The 18033-nt window shown below is 38.3% G+C and overlaps 1 protein-coding gene across 5 annotated transcripts in view; it reads right to left on the reverse strand.

Moving 5' to 3' along the window:
* Nucleotides 1-18033, reverse strand: part of LOC122562270 (lysine-specific demethylase 4C-like) — a 437697-nt gene that overhangs the window by 213998 nt on the left and 205666 nt on the right. For all 5 annotated transcript variants that reach the window (XM_043715065.1, XM_043715046.1, XM_043715057.1 and 2 more), the window contains 2 exons: nt 5143-5348; nt 4160-4407 (listed from right to left, as the gene is read on the reverse strand). In XM_043715065.1, coding sequence (XP_043571000.1) covers nt 4160-4407; nt 5143-5348 — 454 coding nt within the window. The remainder of the gene's footprint in view (nt 1-4159; nt 4408-5142; nt 5349-18033) is intronic.

Genomic DNA, 18033 nt, shown 5'->3' on the forward strand with positions numbered 1-18033 from the left:
ACCCGGAGGAAACCCACGCAGACACGGGGAGAATGTGCAAACTCCACACAGTCAGTCGCCTGAGGCGGGAATTGAACCCGGGTCTCTGGCGCTGCGAGGCAGCAGTGCTAACCACTGTGCCACCGTGCCGCCCACAAATCGTTAATATTGAAACAGGAACAGGTGGTGAATTTAGAACTCAAAGCTTTATGCCAGTAAACTGAAAAAAAGAAAGAAAATTCAAGTGGGAGGAAAGGTTGTCAAACAAAGGTCATCATGTGTGTGGGAGATTTGTTATAACCAAAGCAACCATTTTGTCACATACTAAAAGCTTGGAAACCATTTTGAATCTAATGTTGGTGTCTGCTTGCAAAGCTCATACATTCCCAGGCTCAGTGAGGTAGTTGACTTTGAAGCTGTACTAATACCTGATAATTAAGTCTTTTCCCGCATGGGAATGCTCTTCTTTTACAAGAACCTATTGTATACTGAAACTTGCTTATCAGCTACTAACTAGCACTGTCCAGACACTATGCGACTGAGGCTAGTGACTGGGCAAAGTGCCTAAACTCACCTTATCCTACGATTAACAGTTCGCTAATTGTTAAATGATTGTAACCTATATAATCATGCAACTTTCGGTATCTCAGCGGAAGGACTTGTGACCATTCGGTCGACTTGTCTCTCCCTGTGAGCTCATGAATACAGAGTCAATAACTCAAGGTTCGTGTGGTGCAATCCTTAATTTGGGCCGATACAAGCGAGCCTTCAATTGCATATTTCTTTTCTATCCCCAACAATGAGGAACAGCAAAGCACTCTATATTAAACTGATGTAAACATGTAGCAATGGAAATTTTTCAGCAGACTAAACAGTAATGTAAATAGTGACTAACAGAAATAAAAATTATCAAAAAAAAATTAGAAACCCGAAAGCAACTTTTGGAAAAATACAATGAAATTTTAAACAGAATGCTCAGAGTTTCATTGTTTTGCTACACAACTTATTCCAATATTAGAAACACTCCACCATTAACATCTATGATACTGAAATCGTAAAATGTGGATTATAATTTGGATTGCTGGTCAGATTTCAACTTCAGATTACTGATTTCCCTTAACACAAACAAAAATTCAGTAATCCATGCGAAATTCATTATTTCTATGCTCATGCAGTCAATCTTTCAGCAGAACTTTACTCACTTAATCACTTAGGTCAAAACGTGAGACTATCTCTCAAAACAACGTCCTCAGCATTCTGGCTCATTAATAGAAGCAGACTGTGTAAAGTTTAAACAGGTAAGTACTTTAGCCAGCATTCCATTAAAGACAGCATTCCAACCTTAAGGAATTGCATATGTCATGATTTTAGTAATCAAACAGACCTCAGCAGTGCTTTAACAGTGACAAGAAGCAACTAAAAGAAAATATTCCTTACTTACTTTTGAAAGTAACTTAAAGCCAATCTTTGCTAGTAATGTGAAAAATATGCATCTGTCAAACACTTCTGTCTCTGCATTTCCCTGTGGATGTATCCTGACCATTCTTACCCCACCTCCAAACTGCTGGTGCCCCTTGATGACACAGCATCAAGTTCCAGTGAAGACATCCAGCTTCAACCTTTCACCTCTTTTGATCCTTTCACTGCCTCTGTGTAATCAACAAGGTGTAATTTCTACAGTTAACAGTGAGAGGGTGGAAAGGTTCCTCTTCAAGTCTCACTGAACAATCATTATTATTCCCTACCATTGTCCAGCAGGTTTAAGTGGACTGATAACAACTCCATTTGACCTTGACCTAAGTTGCTAATTACATATCATTTCCATCATGAAGAACACCTTGCACACCTCAGCCATTTTAACCTATCTGCTACCAAAAACCTCAGTTGTATGCTTTTCGTCTTCAGACACAACTATTGCAGTTCTGTCTGCTGACTTTCAGTTCACTTTTAAATTCAGTTAAGTTTCTGGTCTATGTTAACTCCCAAGGTGCTGATGTAGAAGGATTCAATGATGGTGACGCTTTTGAATTGTTGAAGGGAGATATTTCGATTCTCTTCTGCAGCAGGCATTTATGATCTGGCACGTGTGTGACATGAATATCACTTGCCATTTACCAGCCCAAGCTTGTATAATGTCTAGGTCTTGCTGCATTCAGATACTAATGGTTCCAGTATTTGAAGAGTTACAAATGGTGCTGAACATTGTGCAACAGTTTACTAACATGACCACTTCTTACCTCATAACAGAGGGAAACGTCAAGGATGAAGCAGTTGAAGATGATTGGGCCCAGGATGCTACTTGAAGGAACTCTAGCAAGACCCTGGCCCGAAATGACTGTCCTCTAGCAACTACAAACGTCTTCCTTTAAGCTAAGCATGACTCCAACAACTGCAGAGTGCCCCTAATACCAAGTGATTTCAGTTTTACTAAGGCTCCTGATGTTATAAATCCAGTCAAACACTTCCATGAACACAAATCACTAATCAGTACTGATTCCTATAAACATCATCTCTGAATTTGCTCTCTACATTTTAACCCTTTACTTAACTATTGAACGACAACTTATGAAGGGATATAGCTATACAAATGACAATGGTCCTGCACCACCTTGTTCAAATGATTGTCCTTCAATCAAGTGTTAACAGGTTTTGTAATAAATTAGTTTATTATTATTTTTGAATTTAGATCGTTCAAAGAGAGGTAGATGGACATTGGTTTCAGTTCTGAGAATATAAATTGTTTTTAAAAAATCAGGATATTCATTTTGAATTGTGACCTAAAACATTATTTCCAAGAAAGTATGCAAAGTGTCTGGCTGGTTACTTACGGTGGTAATTGATGGAATATTGATGGAATATAATTGATGGGGCGGCACGGTGGCTCAGTGGTTAGCATGCTGCCTCACAGCATCAGGGTCCTGGGTTCGATTCCCGCCTGCCTGTGTAGAGTTTGCACATTCTCCCCGTGTCTGCGTGGGTTTCCTCCGGATGCTCCAGTTTCCCCCCCACAATCCAAAGTTGTGCAGGTCAGGTGAATTGGCCATGCTAAATTGCCCACAGTGTTAGGTACGTTAGTCAGGGGTAAATATAGGGTTGGGGAATGGGTTTGGGTGGGTTTCTCTTCGGAGGGGCGGTGTGGACTTGTTGGGCCTGTTTCCATACGGTAGAGAATCTAAAAATCTAAAAAAAACTAATCTATAAATACTGCTGAGTTTATTACAGGCAGAGAAAACAGACTTTGAGTTTTTATTTGGACCTCAATTCAGAAGAAGCAGAAATTCAGTTCTGAACAGGTAGACCCTAGCAGAAGGATTTTAGTTTGTAGAGTCTCTTAGCTATGAGAGCTTGAATACACGTTTTTAACTTGTCAGAACCAAAACAAAGTTCAGATCACCAGTCCAAGCAGGAGAATGGGAAATCAACCGTAAGAACACCTCAGCAGTCTAAGAAGGAAAACTTTACAGATAAATCAGGAATTAGTCAAGATAGGATTGCTATTTCTCTGAGATTTAAGGATGTAGAAGAGACATTATCAGGAAACAGGTTGGAACTTTGTTTTACTGTTTACATTAAGATTCTTATGAACTGTCTGGGACATGTAGCTGTGTTTGTTTCATTTTCAATGTGTAATGAATTTGCATTATTTGTTTAAGAACATTTGCAGCTTCATGTCAATATATTCAGTGACTAACCACTATAGTAATAAATTCCAAATATTTAAACTAATAATCTATCGAGCTAGATTTCACTCTGGAATCTGAGTTGTCCAGAACTCTGTTGGGAGTATAAGAGTTTATTGAACTGTATTAAACAATGCAATCTTGACCTTGTCATTATCCAGCATCCAGTAATGTGTATTTCTAAGATAGGATATAGTCAAAAGCAAACCATATGGTTCACTTTCCTGCAGTTGACTAAACAACAGTAACGCCAACTCCAGCACGCTAACTGCTTCTCAGATTAAAAAAAAACTCAGGACCTAATAATAAAGCAATCAGAGACCTTATACCCATTCCTATGATGAGTCACCAACACAGTGAAAATGACAGTCATATTCAGAACATTTATATAGTCAGCCAAAAGGCATTATGAAACAGATAACTCTATATTCTAATTTCTACTGATGATTCTTGGCTTTGAACTGTTAATAAAAGGAGAAGGAAAAGCCAATCTGTCTTACCAAGCAACTGAGCTTTATCCAACAGTTTCTGATCCAACTGGATTGCCTCAACACTATCTTCTTCAGTACTCGTTACTTCTGTATTGCTAGTCTGTTCTTTCTGTGCCCCGTTCCTGGGCTCTTCTTTAACATTTATAGCATTATTAAATGCTTCAGTTGTAGTTGCTTCTTTAGGCACAGGTTTGCTTGATGTTGTTTCATCTTCTAGAGATTTTGGCTTTTTAGATCGAGTTCGCAACTGATAGAGACTGAAGAAGATATGACAATCAGGTTGGATTTTATGTATCTATACTCATACAAACTTTCTCCCTCACTAAATAATCCAGCGGTGGCAACAGCTTGGTGGTATTATCAGAGATGTGGATACAAATACCACCATGGCAGATGGCAGAATGTGAATTAAATTAAAAATCAGGAATTAAGGTCAAATGATGACCACAAATCCATCTCCAGCTGTCAAAAAGACTTAGGGAAGGAAACTGCCATCATTACCTGGTTTGGCCTTTATGTGACTCCAGACCCACAGCAATGTAGTTGACTCAACTACCTTATGGGCAATTAGGGATGGAGAATAAGTGCTGGCCTAGCTGGCAATGCCACATGGTCACATGAATAAATAAATTAAAAATGATTTAGCATTGAATTGTATCTATTCATTGCTATTGGCAATTCTGTATTAAAACAAGTCATTATGTCTATAATATCTTAGAACAGATACATTCTAACACATGCTAAGGTTTCAAACATTAATAGCTGGTCATGAATATTTTCAAGTTACATATTTAATGTTTGCAAAGTAATTACACACTGGTTGAAATACAGTAAATTTATAAAGCAAAGTCCGTTAAAGAAAATTTGAAGAGTGACAAACTTAGTTAGCCCCGCTTAAAATCAAATTAATTGAATCTGAAAAATTTTAATTCCATAACTGATACATATTGCACATCTCCACTTGAATGATGAGTTGAATGAGCTGACATTACCTCCTCAAAGACATTCCAGATTTTCTTGGTGTAGCCTTTCTTTGTTTCTGCCAAGCCTCCAACTCAGGAGTTGATTCTGGAGTAGGTTTTGTGTGATCAATAGTTTGAATGTCCTTCCCTTGTTTCCACAGCGTGTACCTGCTTGGTTGAAATTTTTCTACAAAGATGTCCATAGATATCTTCACCATGTCATTCCGGCAGGTACACTAAGACAACAATGATAAAACTGGATTAAAACAATTGATAGGTTTTGCAAAAGCAGGCCTCTGTGACTTACATGAAAAAATAATGGAGTGCTTTTTAAAATTTATTCATGGGACGTGAGCATCACAGATATTGCCATCGTTTGTTGCCCATCAATAATTGCTTTTGAGAAGATGGTTGGTGTTGTTTTTCTCCCTTCATTGATTAACTAAATGGAATAATTCTAAAAATGATGCAGGAACATAATGACCTGCGATTACATTCATACAAATCGTTAATTATGATAGGATAGGTTGAAACAGTGGTTAAAACATTACTAGGTCATAAATAGAGGATGGAGTACAAAAAGGAAAGAAATTATGAATCACCTTCATAAAACCTTGCTTTGGCCTGAATTAGCATATTGCAGCTAATTCTGTGCATCCCACTTCAGGAAAAATGTGAAGGGCTTTCATAATAGTACAATTAAAAAAAGTTTATAGAGTCAGAGAGATGTCCAGCACAAAAACAGACCGTTTGATCCAACTCATCTATGCCAACCAAATATCCTAAACATATCTTGCCCTATTTGCCATCATTTGGTCCATATCCCCCTAAAGCCTTCTTATTCATATATCCATCCAGATGCCTTTAAAACATTGTAATTGTACCAGCCTCCACCACTTCCTCTGGCAGCTCATTCCACACACGCAGAAACATTCTGCATGAAAGCGTTACCTCTCGGGTCCCTTTTAAATCTGTTCCCCTCACCTAAAATTTATGCCCTCTAGTTTTAGTCTCCACCACCCTGGGGAAAAGACCTTGTCTACTTACCCTATCCATACCCTTCACGATTTTATAAACCTCTATAAAGTGGGTGTCACTAGCTGTCCAACCATTAATTATCCATCTCTTGTTGTTCATGAGGTGATGAGCTGCCTTCTTGAACCACTGCTGACCATTTGTTGAAGCATTAGGAAGGGAGTTCCAGGACATCCTTCATTGTCATTGATATATTTCCAAGTCAAGATGCCCAGTGCCTTTGCGGGGAACTTGCAAGTGGTGGTGTCCCCAGTTATATACTGCCCTTGTCCTTCTAGATGATTGGAAGCTTTGGTGATTAAGAAGCCTTGGTGATTTTTTGCAGTGGGCTTGTTGTTGGTACACTCTGCTAGGACTCAGCATCAGTGAAAGAGAAACTGAATATTTGTGAATTAGTTCCAATCAATCAGACTGTTTTGATCTAGATGATATCAAGTACCATCTAGGCATAGGAACTGTAAGCACAGAGAGGGATTAGTCAAGCAAGTGCCAAGTGTTACTGTGGCTTCATATTTAATAATCTTTGACCTGAATTTTAAGATTTAGGAGTTACCTGGGATTTTTTTTAAATAAAGAGGTCAGTGAAAGAACAGTGAAACACAATTTTCTAACAAGGCATTTCTTGAAAGTCAAATGTCTTGGGATAGCTGCTTGCTTACTGCACACATCCTGCCTGAGTTTACCACTGTTAGGTTGCAGCTTTGCAGATTGTTTGGATTTTTCAGTTGGCCAGTATGGAGAAGGATAGGCAGTCTCCCAGCCTGGCTCCGGTGTTTTTGAGAAACCTCTTGTTACAAGGCCAGTGTGGTATCTGGAGCTGTGGCCAAGTCTGCTCTCCTGAACAGCACCCAAAAGAATCCTTAATACTGCATCTTGAACAAGCTTTTTTTATTAGCTAACTTGGTTTATAGATCTTTATATTTTATGTTTAATACAGAAAAAAACATAGAACTGATAATATCAGGGGACAGATAAAAAGTTGCATTTATGTCGAGGCCCACGTAATAGTAGGACACAGTGTACTCCTCTCATCTCAGTTAAAAGGCAGTAAAACAAAACCCTATCAGGCAAAGCCATGCAGCAGAGAAAACCAGAAACCTGAATATAAGACAAAAAACAAGAAAAGCAAAAGAAACAGAAAAAGAGAGTATGAAAAAAAATCTGCAAGAAGCAAAGTCTTTCTGAGATCCCTATCCAGTTGCATTGATTTTTAAATCACAGCTTGAACTTAATGCTAATGATTTACCAGAGAATGATTTTGGTTCTGAACTAGTTGAAGAATTTGAAAAATATTCAATAAATTATCTAATAATCACGAGAATCACTGAACATATCAAAAATGAATAGTTAGCACTGTCTCTTATAAAGATGTAAATAAAAAGAATTAATTATCTTGAAACTTAAAAATGGTAGAACAGCATGTTTTTAAGATGATTTTGCAAAACATTTTCAGGGAAAGATATAGTAATTTTCTTGCAACAATTTTTAAATTCAAGGTGATAGAGATCAGTCTTGTTCTGCTATATGTGCATAAAATATTTCATTTAATGTTACTGAATATATTTTATAACTAAAAATATATCATTGTTTAGTCATGGTAACACACTTAACAATATCTGTCTCTGCATAGTCATGAACTAAAGAGATTATGAAATTAAACACTTCATAGCAATTTACGTTTGTCAAATAAAGCCCCCAAGCAAGACATTTTAAATTTATTTCTCCAAGTTAGCAATCATGCATACAAAGTAGAATGTCCCAGTTTGCCAATTTATTTGCACTAAATCTAATATGTGACAAGAAAATTACTTTCGTTAAAGTTACACTGTGCTTAATTCAGCATGATATATCATCCAGAGAAGAACTTCCACATTGTTTCAGAGTTAGCAACCTGATATTTTTTATTGCAAATACTACACTGATATCCACCTAAGCATATTTGGCATGAATTGTAGCCACAAAACCACAAACTCAAAGACTCAGTTTAAAATCATCATAGTCTACAAACATTGTGATGCTAAAAGTCAATGTTAATGAATTATTTACATTTCATTTTGACAGATATTGATGAACTAGATTTAAATATAAACAAATGCTGAATATGTATATTCTTTTTGAGGTACATATCAAATCTTATGCACAAACCAGAATTAAGCATAAATTTGTTTGCATTGTTCAGTTTCTTGCTATTGATGATTTATGTTCATCCAGAATTCAGTGTTGCAAAATTACATAACTTCACTTGTCACAATTAAGTAGTCATATCCAAGCAAATATAGCAAGCAGGTGCAGAACAGGACTTAATTCTACTTCATACTATGTCAAATATGGATCAATACCAACATCCCACTGAATAAATGTCAAATTTATTTCCCACAGCAGACATCAAAATTCACTTAGACTGGTCACTTCATGCCAGGTGCAACCAGCTTTTTTTAACATTTTGGATCACATTTTTCAGCAGCATTTGAGAGAATCAAAGTCATCCAAGTGTAACCAAACAAATTTGTTTTCTTTTAAAGAGAGAACAGAGTTGAAAGTACAGCATTGCGAACTAGGTTTACAGTTCTTTTCTCTTGGAACTTTGGACATTTTCTTTTAAAAAGCAACATATATTTCACAAGATAAACATGGAAAGGCATTGAAGACAGTGTAATGAGATTTGTGAAAATGATTCCAGCTTGAGGAATTTCAGTTATCATGATAGATTGGAGAGATTGGAATTGTTTTCCCAAGAAAAAAATGAGAGGAGATCTGGTAAAAGTATTTGATGTCCTGAAAACTCCATACAGAGTTGATAGGGAGAAAATGCTCCCTTGTAAGAAAAATCAAAAATGACAGGGTATAGATTTAAAGTAATCAGTTAAAAAAAAGCAAAGGTGATTGGAGGGAAACCTTTTCACGCAACAGGTGATTAGGGGTCTTAAATTCACTGCCAGAAATGTGGCATTAAGAAGGTAATTAGATTGTTATTTGCAAAGAAATGGCAACCAAAGATATTGGGAGAAGGCGGGAAATTGGTATGTGGTGCATTGCTCATTTGTCGAGCTAGTACAGACACAATGAGCCAAATGATTTTCATCTGCACCCGAATGATTCAGTTCAGTAGAAGTCTTTTGACTCAAAACATTAACCCTGTTTCTCTCTCCATGAATTCTTCCAGGCTTGCTGAGTTTCTCCAGCATTTTCTGGTTTTATTTCATTTACAGAATCCACAGTACTTTATTTTTAGACTGATTCTATGATTGTGTAAATTTAAAGAAATGCAATTAAGAGGGCACGAAGATATCAAGGTTGGTTAAAGTGGAATGATAAAATACATTAAGAGCTTCTACAAGTACATGGAACAAAGTACCTAAAGTAAGCATTAGAGGTGTCTTAGAGGGTCAGACTGAAAAACTAATAATGGGAAACAATGAAAATGGTAGAGTTTCTTTTGCATCTGTTTGGACAGCAGAAATCACAAAAATAATCCTAAGAATAGTAGAAAATTAACAGGAAAAAGAAAGTGGAGGAATTTAAAATAATTACTAAACAGAAAATACTTGGAAAAGTGATGGAACTTAGTGCTTACAAGGCTATTGGACCTGGCAGCCTGCAACCCAGTGGCTTAAAGAAAGTGGCTGCAGAGCTAGTTGATTGTGGTAGTCATTGTCCAAAAATTTCCTATATTCTAAAAGTGTCCTATTGGATTGAAAAATAGCAAATGTAATAACAGTATTCAAGAATGGAGGACAACAGATAGCAGGCAGCAACTAAATGCCAGAAGGTGAGGACTGCAGATGCTGGAGATCAGAGTCAAAATGTGTGGCACTGGAAAATCACAGATGGTCAGGCAGCATCTGAGGAGCAGGAGAGTCGACATTTCGAGCATAAGCCCTTCATCAGGTGTGGGGGTGGAGGAAAGGAGGCCGAGAGATAAATGGGCGGGGGGGGGCAGGAAGTAGGTAGATAGGAATGTGATAAGTAGATGAAATTGGAGGTGATAGTGATAGGTCAGAGCGGAGGGTGGGGCAGATGGGGGGGGGGGGGAGGAAGATGGACAGGTGGGACAGTTCAAAATGGCAGTGCTGGGTTGGATCTGTGATAAGGTTGAGGGGTGGGCGCTGAGGAAACTGGTGAAATCGACATTGATTGTACGTGGTTGGACAGTCCCAAGGCGGAAGATGAAGTGTTCTTCTGCCAGTTGTCAGATGGCTAGGATTTGGCTGTGGAAGCGGTCCAGGATTTACATGTCCTTGGTGGAGTGGGAGGGAGAGTTGAAGTGGTTGGCTTCAAAGCGGTAGGGTTGTTTAGTGCGTGTGACCTGGAGATATTCTCTGAAACATTTCACAAATTGGCGTCCTGTCTCCCCAATGTAGAGGAGACCACATCGAGAACAGTGGACACAGTTGATGAGATGTTTGGATGTGCAGGAAAAACTCTGCCAGATGTGGAAGGATCCTTTGGGGCCTTGGATGGAGATGAGGGGGGAGGTGTGGGCACAGGTTTTACACCTCTTGCGGTGGCAAAGGATGGTGCTGGGGGTGGAGGGTAGGTTGCTGGGTGGGATGGTGGGGGGGGAAACTAACGAGGGAGTCGCGGAGGGAATGGTCTGAGAGGAATGCTCAAAGGGATGAGATCTGACTGTAGGTGGCATAAATGACAGAGGATGATGCGTTGTATCTAGACGTTACTAAGGTGGAAGGTGAGGACCACGGTTGTTCTATTCTTGTTGCAGTTAGAGGAGTAGGGTTCAAGGGCAGAGATGTGAGAAGTGGAGGAGATGTGCTGGAGGGCATTGTTAATCACATGGAAGGGGAAATTGTGGTCCCTGAAGTCGGAGGCCATCTGGGATGTTCTGGATGGAATTGATCCTCCTAGAAGCAAATGTGTCGGAGGCGGAGAAATTAGGAGTAAGGAATAGCATTTTTACAGGAGGGGGGTGGGAGGTGGTGTAGTCAAGGTAGCTGTGGGAGTCAGTTTGAAGTAGATGTAAACTAAAGGCCAGACAGTCAAATATCTATTATTGGGAAAATGCTCAAGCATATTAAAAACACAATAGGAGGATATTTAGAAAAATCACAATTGGGCAGTGTCAACATGATTTTGTGAAAGTTCACAGTGTTCATCAAATTTATTACAGCTTATTGAAAATGCAACACATAGGGTACATAAAGGGAGGTACAAGAGTTGATGACGTTGTGAATTATACATTAGCATGGATAGAGGATTAGCTAAGTAACAGGCTAGAGAGAGGCAGATTAAATGACAAAGGATAATACACAGAAACTGGCTTTTTACTCTAATATAAATCTATTATATTAAAAGAACTATTCAAAATCCTTTCAGACAGTGACAGCTGTGTTGCTAGTTTATATGAAACTGGAAGTAAAACAAATGAGACTGTAGTCGCCAGTTTCTTAACAAAAATTGTACTTTTCTTCAGGATTCTGACTCATTATCAGCAAATATTATAATACTAGCTACTAGTTCTCAAAATTTCATCTTTCCAACAGAGGCCATCTCTCCTACGATAGATTTCATTTTGTCTTCAGCATGGAAACTGGAGTAAACCATCTGGCTGCATCACTGAATCATTAAAAAATTTGTACGGGAAAATTTGTAAGGTTGACATTATATTATATATATATGAATATCTGACAAAGAAAAAGAAGCAATGCTTCATCATATTTTCATTTCTTAAGCACAGATCACAATTGCTAAGGCAGAAGTATTCAATGCCCATTGCCAACCCATGACTAATTGCTGCTCTACAATTTAGCCTCCAAGGCTTTTCTGATCTCTCGGGCAATTGCTGGGTTCTTTATTTGTACATGAATTCCTATATGACATCAGTTGCTAATGAAAAGTGCAGCTGTTTTATGATATTCATAGCTTACAGCATGATGAAGACAGAAGTGGTATTTGGGAGCTTTTACATGTTTTGGGTTTCATATCCATTTTCTAGTTATGGTTTTTGTGCAATTTTCCCTTTTGGGATTTAGTCCATCCAAAGAAAATTGTAAGGAGGTAACACTGGTGCAGCTCGGTTCCTCAGCTATATTTTTTTCTTTAATTTGCAGCTGTTTTACAGTTACCTTATGTTATTAGTTCACCTACTGCATTGCATTACACAATATGTCACACATGGCTGAGTTTAGTGTTGGTGAATGTGCCTCAACTTGAAAACTAGTGTCCATTTGTATTGTGATTGCCTTGGGGAAGGAAAGAGACATGGGGCAAGATTTCTGATCAGAGGAATCAGAGTCTTTCGAATTCACTTCTTCAAAAAGCAATGGATGCAGAGTTTTTAAATATCTCTAAGGTAGAGGTAGATAAACTCTTGATAACCAAGGTAATGAAAGATTATTGGCGTTGCGCAGAAAAGTAGAGCGGAAGTCAAATCATATCAGTCATTATCTTATTGGACAGCTGACCAGCCTCAAAGGGTCAAATGGCTATTCTGGTTCCCTGCTCGTATTTTTAGAACATATTGTGTGAACATCGTGCTGTCTCATATCTTTGGCTTTTCTGCTAAGTTGGTGTCAAGGATAATTGTCGTACTGTGGCTTGTTGCAGGGAGGAGTTCAAAGATAGATGATTGGACCTTCAGGAAGTTCTTTTGGTTCAATTTGAACAAGCATTTTTTCACATTTACATTAGCCATAATGGCCAACTATGAATAACTAACAAAATTCTGTGCTTCAGAAATATTTTCTGCCTAAAAATCTACTTCAGATCTAACTTTAATGAAGAGTCAAGGTTCAACTAACACTGCTGTAAAATGTACAACATACTAGTAATTATTTAGCACCAAGTTTATTATTGTTATTCTTTACATTACTTAATATGCTTTTAGCCACTTACAGATGAGCAATTTCTCTACAACAGCAAAATTTGAAATTTTTATTACATTCCCCTCCACATACTGCAGGCCTGCATGTCAAACTGAAATGGACCTGTGAACATTACATGTTAAAACGTAATTAATCTACTTTCTTTGATATACCATGTTTAGTATTAACAGTACAACAGAGTGGTATATAGCCACAAAAGACAGTGACTAATTACAACAGTGATACAAATGAATCACAGAATCATATCATAGAATCCCTGTAGTGCAGACAGAGGCCCATCGAGTCTGCACAAACCCTCCGAAGAACATCCCAACCAGATCCAGACCTTCATCTTATCGCCCCCCCCCCCCACATTTCCCATGGCCAAACCACCTATTCTTCACATTTTTGGACCATGGAAGGAAACACACACAGACATAGGGAGAATATGAAACTCCACACAGTCATACAAGGCTACAAATGAACCCAGCTCTCTTGCACTATGAGGCACCAGTGCTAACCACTGTGCCGCCCAATGAATCCAACAAAATTAATCTTTTTCAGAAGACTGCATTCACTGTAAAAGTTTCAACAAGATGATCCTCTTTTTGCTAACAGGTAACTATTTTGGATTCAGAGTCCTTCCACACTTCAAAGTCAATCCTCTGTCATTCCAGATTTCGCACATTTGAGACAATACTTGAACTTTGGAAGCCACTCAGACTGAAAAGTACAGTGACAAATTATAAACAAAAGTAGTCTCTATCTTGTTTTAGAAAGGTCTGTCAGATAAACCACTGCAATCTAGCCAAAACAAATCTTTGTTGCAGAAGGTCAGGATTCTGCAAAAACTTTGTTACTCAAAGTAAATTAACAGAGGAACAGGGAAATGTTCAGAAGTTGTTCACATATCTTCCAAGCTCTTCCACAATGCTCCAAACATAGAAAGAAACAAACAGATTAAAGGAATTTTCCAAACATATCCCACCTGTTTCACAAAACTCTGTCAAATGAATTTCAAAACAAATTCCAATATAAAATATCTAAATTTCATTGAGGATGTTGGAAATTGAAGTTTGCCTTTTATGTTTGTGCCAACATTACAGATAATGCTGAGTGGAGTGCAATACACAAATGCAACAAACTTTGTTTTAACCGGCACCTTTTGAACTGGTACACTCTATAAACTGACTAAAATTACAGACCTCAAATTCCATGGCATTTGCTGTAGTGTACTGTCAAATATTATAGCTTTTTAGTTTATTTATCTCAATGTAAATATAATTGTTCAATCAAATGGCTACATGAAATATCTACAGTTGATTCAATTTCAAATCAATTTCTCCTCAAATATCGCAATCTACTGTGACATCTGAGCAGTTAGTTGAGGTTGCGAGTGAGAATGCTCTCTGTTTATTTAAGGCAAACTCACATTATTATTTAAGTAATTTATGCTGAAAATAATGTATTGATTAGATTAAATTACAGTGTGGAAACAGACCCTTCGGCCCAACAAGTCCACACCGACCCGCCGAAGGGCAACCCACCCATACCCCTACATTTACCCCTTACCTACCACTACGGGCAATTTAGCATGGCCAATTCACCTGAGCTACACATCTTTGGACTGTGGGAGGAAACCCACGCAGACACAGGGAGAACGTGCAAACTCCACACAGTCAGTCGCCTGAGGCAGGAATTGAACCCGGGTCTCTGGCGCTGTGAGGCAGCAGTGCTAACCACTGTGCCACCGTGCTGCCCACAATGTATATTAGTGATGTGTATATACCCTACAATTCATTTCTATTACTCAGTGTGTGTTTTTACATTGATCGTTTGGATCTTAATTATCTGGGATATTTGATCAACCAGCACACTCCTCATCCCATAGATGCTGGATAATAAAATGTTTGCTGTATTAACATTATTTTGAGATTTGGTCGTATGGATTTAATTACCCTTCAGAAAGTTTTTTTAGAAAAAAAATCTAGATCACACAAACCTTCTGAACATGAACCGAACCAATATGTGTCAGAGAATAGGGATGTGTTGGAATGTTAATGGATGACTTTTTTATTATAATGGTTTACGACAGTTAGGGTAAACATTTAAGGTAATTCGCTTGTTTTTTTGGTTCAGGATAACCAACGATTTATTTTAGCTAAGATATCCCAAAGCGTGAAAACTTTGAGAGGAGATCCGATTGGGGTCAGAAGTAAATATAGTTTCTCTCACAGAAAGGAGTACAGAACAGTTCAGGGAAAACAGCTACTTCAGTGTAAAGTTTAATTCATTTAACTTCTGAAGCAGGAGTGTCTGATTCAAAATTTATAAGAAGCTGAGAAATTTTAAGCTCTCAGATTTTAAAGTATGCATGTAAAGAACTGGAAAGAATAAGTTAGATCAGTTAAATTGAACCTAAAAACATTTGACATAGATAATTACTTCATATTTGTGTCTGTAATGGATAGTGTCAGGAAACAAGATTTGCCTTATTGTGTGCTTTAAGGTCTTTCAAACTGTGTTCTATATCTTGATAGCTTGGTTTGTTTACTCGCATTTTTATCTTTTGTACAATAAATTTCTGTTCTGATTTTAAAAGAAACTTTGTACCATCATGAATGCCCACTATGTGTCTAAAAAGAAGAAAACAATAATCTATCAAATCAGGTTTCATTCTGGGTTCTGACTTGTCCAGTAGCACCATCAACTGAGATAGCAACAGTTTGCGCGCTTCATTCTGCACAGGCACTAATGTCCGCACCAAGATCTCTGTGCCATTTGAAGCATGCTCCGGTGTCCGCGCCCAAGTCTCTGCTCCCTTGTATACATGCACGCTGTCAGCACTGGCCTTCATGCTATTCTGTGCTGATGTCAGCTGCCAACAGAGCAGCTTTCTGTGAGAGGTACTGTACAGAGAGCAGCTTCCTTTTTTTTAAATGTGTTGAGTTAAATTTACTTTGGTTTCATTAATAAGTATGAGTTCAACCTTCATTCAAGCTGCGCTATACTTTGCATTTAACTTTTTGGTGATTTTTAAGCGATCGTGAGTGATATTTTTTGTTGGTCTGCTCCTCACCCCACTTTTCCCATAAGCCCCATTACTTCTGTCAATTAAGCGAGGTTTTGCTGGAATGTAACTACAGCATTATAGGAGAACTACCTGTACTTTCAAAGAACCAAATACTAAAATTAAGCTCATATGACAGAAAACCTACCAGCTTACAATATGTTACCGTATATACTTGAGTAACAGTCTAATTGTTTTGACTACTTTTTAAGGAGAAATTTATGGGGTTGACTATTTCATGGATCCTAATTTTGAGGGGCTGAAATTCTTGCCTGTCAAAATTCATACCGTATCATTAGCAGAAGCCCAAATGATCTAGAGAACAAAGAAAAGAAAACAAATTACAGTAGTTCTGAAAGCCCGGAGTCGAACTTAGCAGCCAGTGGACTAGAAGACTGGGAGCGGAGCGGGACGTGATGGCCAGCCCACTGACTCATAAATGTTGATCTGGTATAGAGTCATAGAGATGTACAGCATAGAAACAGACCCTTCAGTCCAACCTGTCCATGCCGACCTGTCCAGACATCCCAACCCAATCTAGTCCCATCTGCCAGCACCCGGCCCATATCCCTCCAAACCCTTCCTATTCATATACCCATCCAAATGCCTCTTAAATGTTGCAATTGTACCAGCCTCCACCACTTCCTCTGGCAGCTCATTCCATACCCATACCATCTTCTGTGTGAAAAAGATGCTCCTTATGTCTCTTTTATATCTTTCCCCTCTCACTGTGAAGAACTAGAGTCGACTTTTACATGAGATTTGTGGAAAATTCCAGGTTATTTGGCCAAAAATAGGGGTTCGACTTTTACATGAGATTCATTATTACTTGAGCATATGTGGTATGTATCAGGTAAGCTACAGAACTATAGGTCATCTTCAACTACTTTTAGGTCTACAGATTTTAAATGTAAAATAACCATTTTTAAAAGTTGCCTTTTCCATTTAACCACATCTAAATACTAATTAAATCATCAATTCCACAAAAGCTAACTCATTTGTCACTCCACATCCTCATAGCAACCTCTTCTACAACATCTTGCTGCACCCCTTTAAATTCATACCAACATTTGAGTTGGCATTCTCAGGAGGAGGCAGAATGGTATTCAGCTTTTTTTTCCCCAGAAAGTGCTTGCGAAAAATTCAGCTGATCTTTTACTGGGTTCTATCATGGTCAATGACTGAAATATTCATGAAACATCTTCCTCCTGCTTGTTGCATGGTTGCTCACCATCAATCTTAACTGGGATGGTGCCTACAGACATTTTCCATGATCGTTTTGCTGTAAGAACACAGTCCGCAGTCAGCTTTTTCCAGCAGGCATGTGACCCTCTGATCCAACTTTACTAGATTGGTACTTCACTGTAAAATATGCCAGATTGGCATTCCTAACACCTCTCCCAGTGAACTAAGGTCAATCTTCAAACTTGACACTGATTCAAGGATCAAAGAATGCTTCACTTTTTTCTCCTACCCTTACTTGCCTAGAATCATTCACCACTCACTAAACCTATTTGAAATGAAATCATGATATACAATACCATGATAACACCAATGTGCCATTAAAGCAGGAAATGACAACTAAATCCAACTAATGTCAATTATGTTGCGATTTGGAAATTCAAATAGTGTCGAACAATGGCTTAGCAAAAAGCAATGGACCACACATATCCAAAGTTAACAAAGTTCAGTATCCAAAGCATTAGTGTCAAATACCAACATATCACCACCAACACAAAGAAGAAAACAGCCCTCACATTCCGGCAACTGCCAAAATTACAGTTTCTCCAACTGCTTATGGCAATGTACAACCTGAAATCTCAGTTGCTGCAAGTTCAAAGCACTCTCTTAACTCCTTCACTTCTCCTTACAGCTCTTGCCACATCCATGGCACCATAGAACAAACTCCCCACTCCCCCATGGCCCCTCAACACACTCCCCTGCACACATTCCTCACTCTCCCAGGGCCCTTCACCACTGGACTATCTTCCCCACTTC

The sequence above is a fragment of the Chiloscyllium plagiosum genome, chromosome 2 (assembly GCF_004010195.1).
Source record: "Chiloscyllium plagiosum isolate BGI_BamShark_2017 chromosome 2, ASM401019v2, whole genome shotgun sequence".
Taxonomy (NCBI): Eukaryota; Metazoa; Chordata; class Chondrichthyes; order Orectolobiformes; family Hemiscylliidae; genus Chiloscyllium; species Chiloscyllium plagiosum.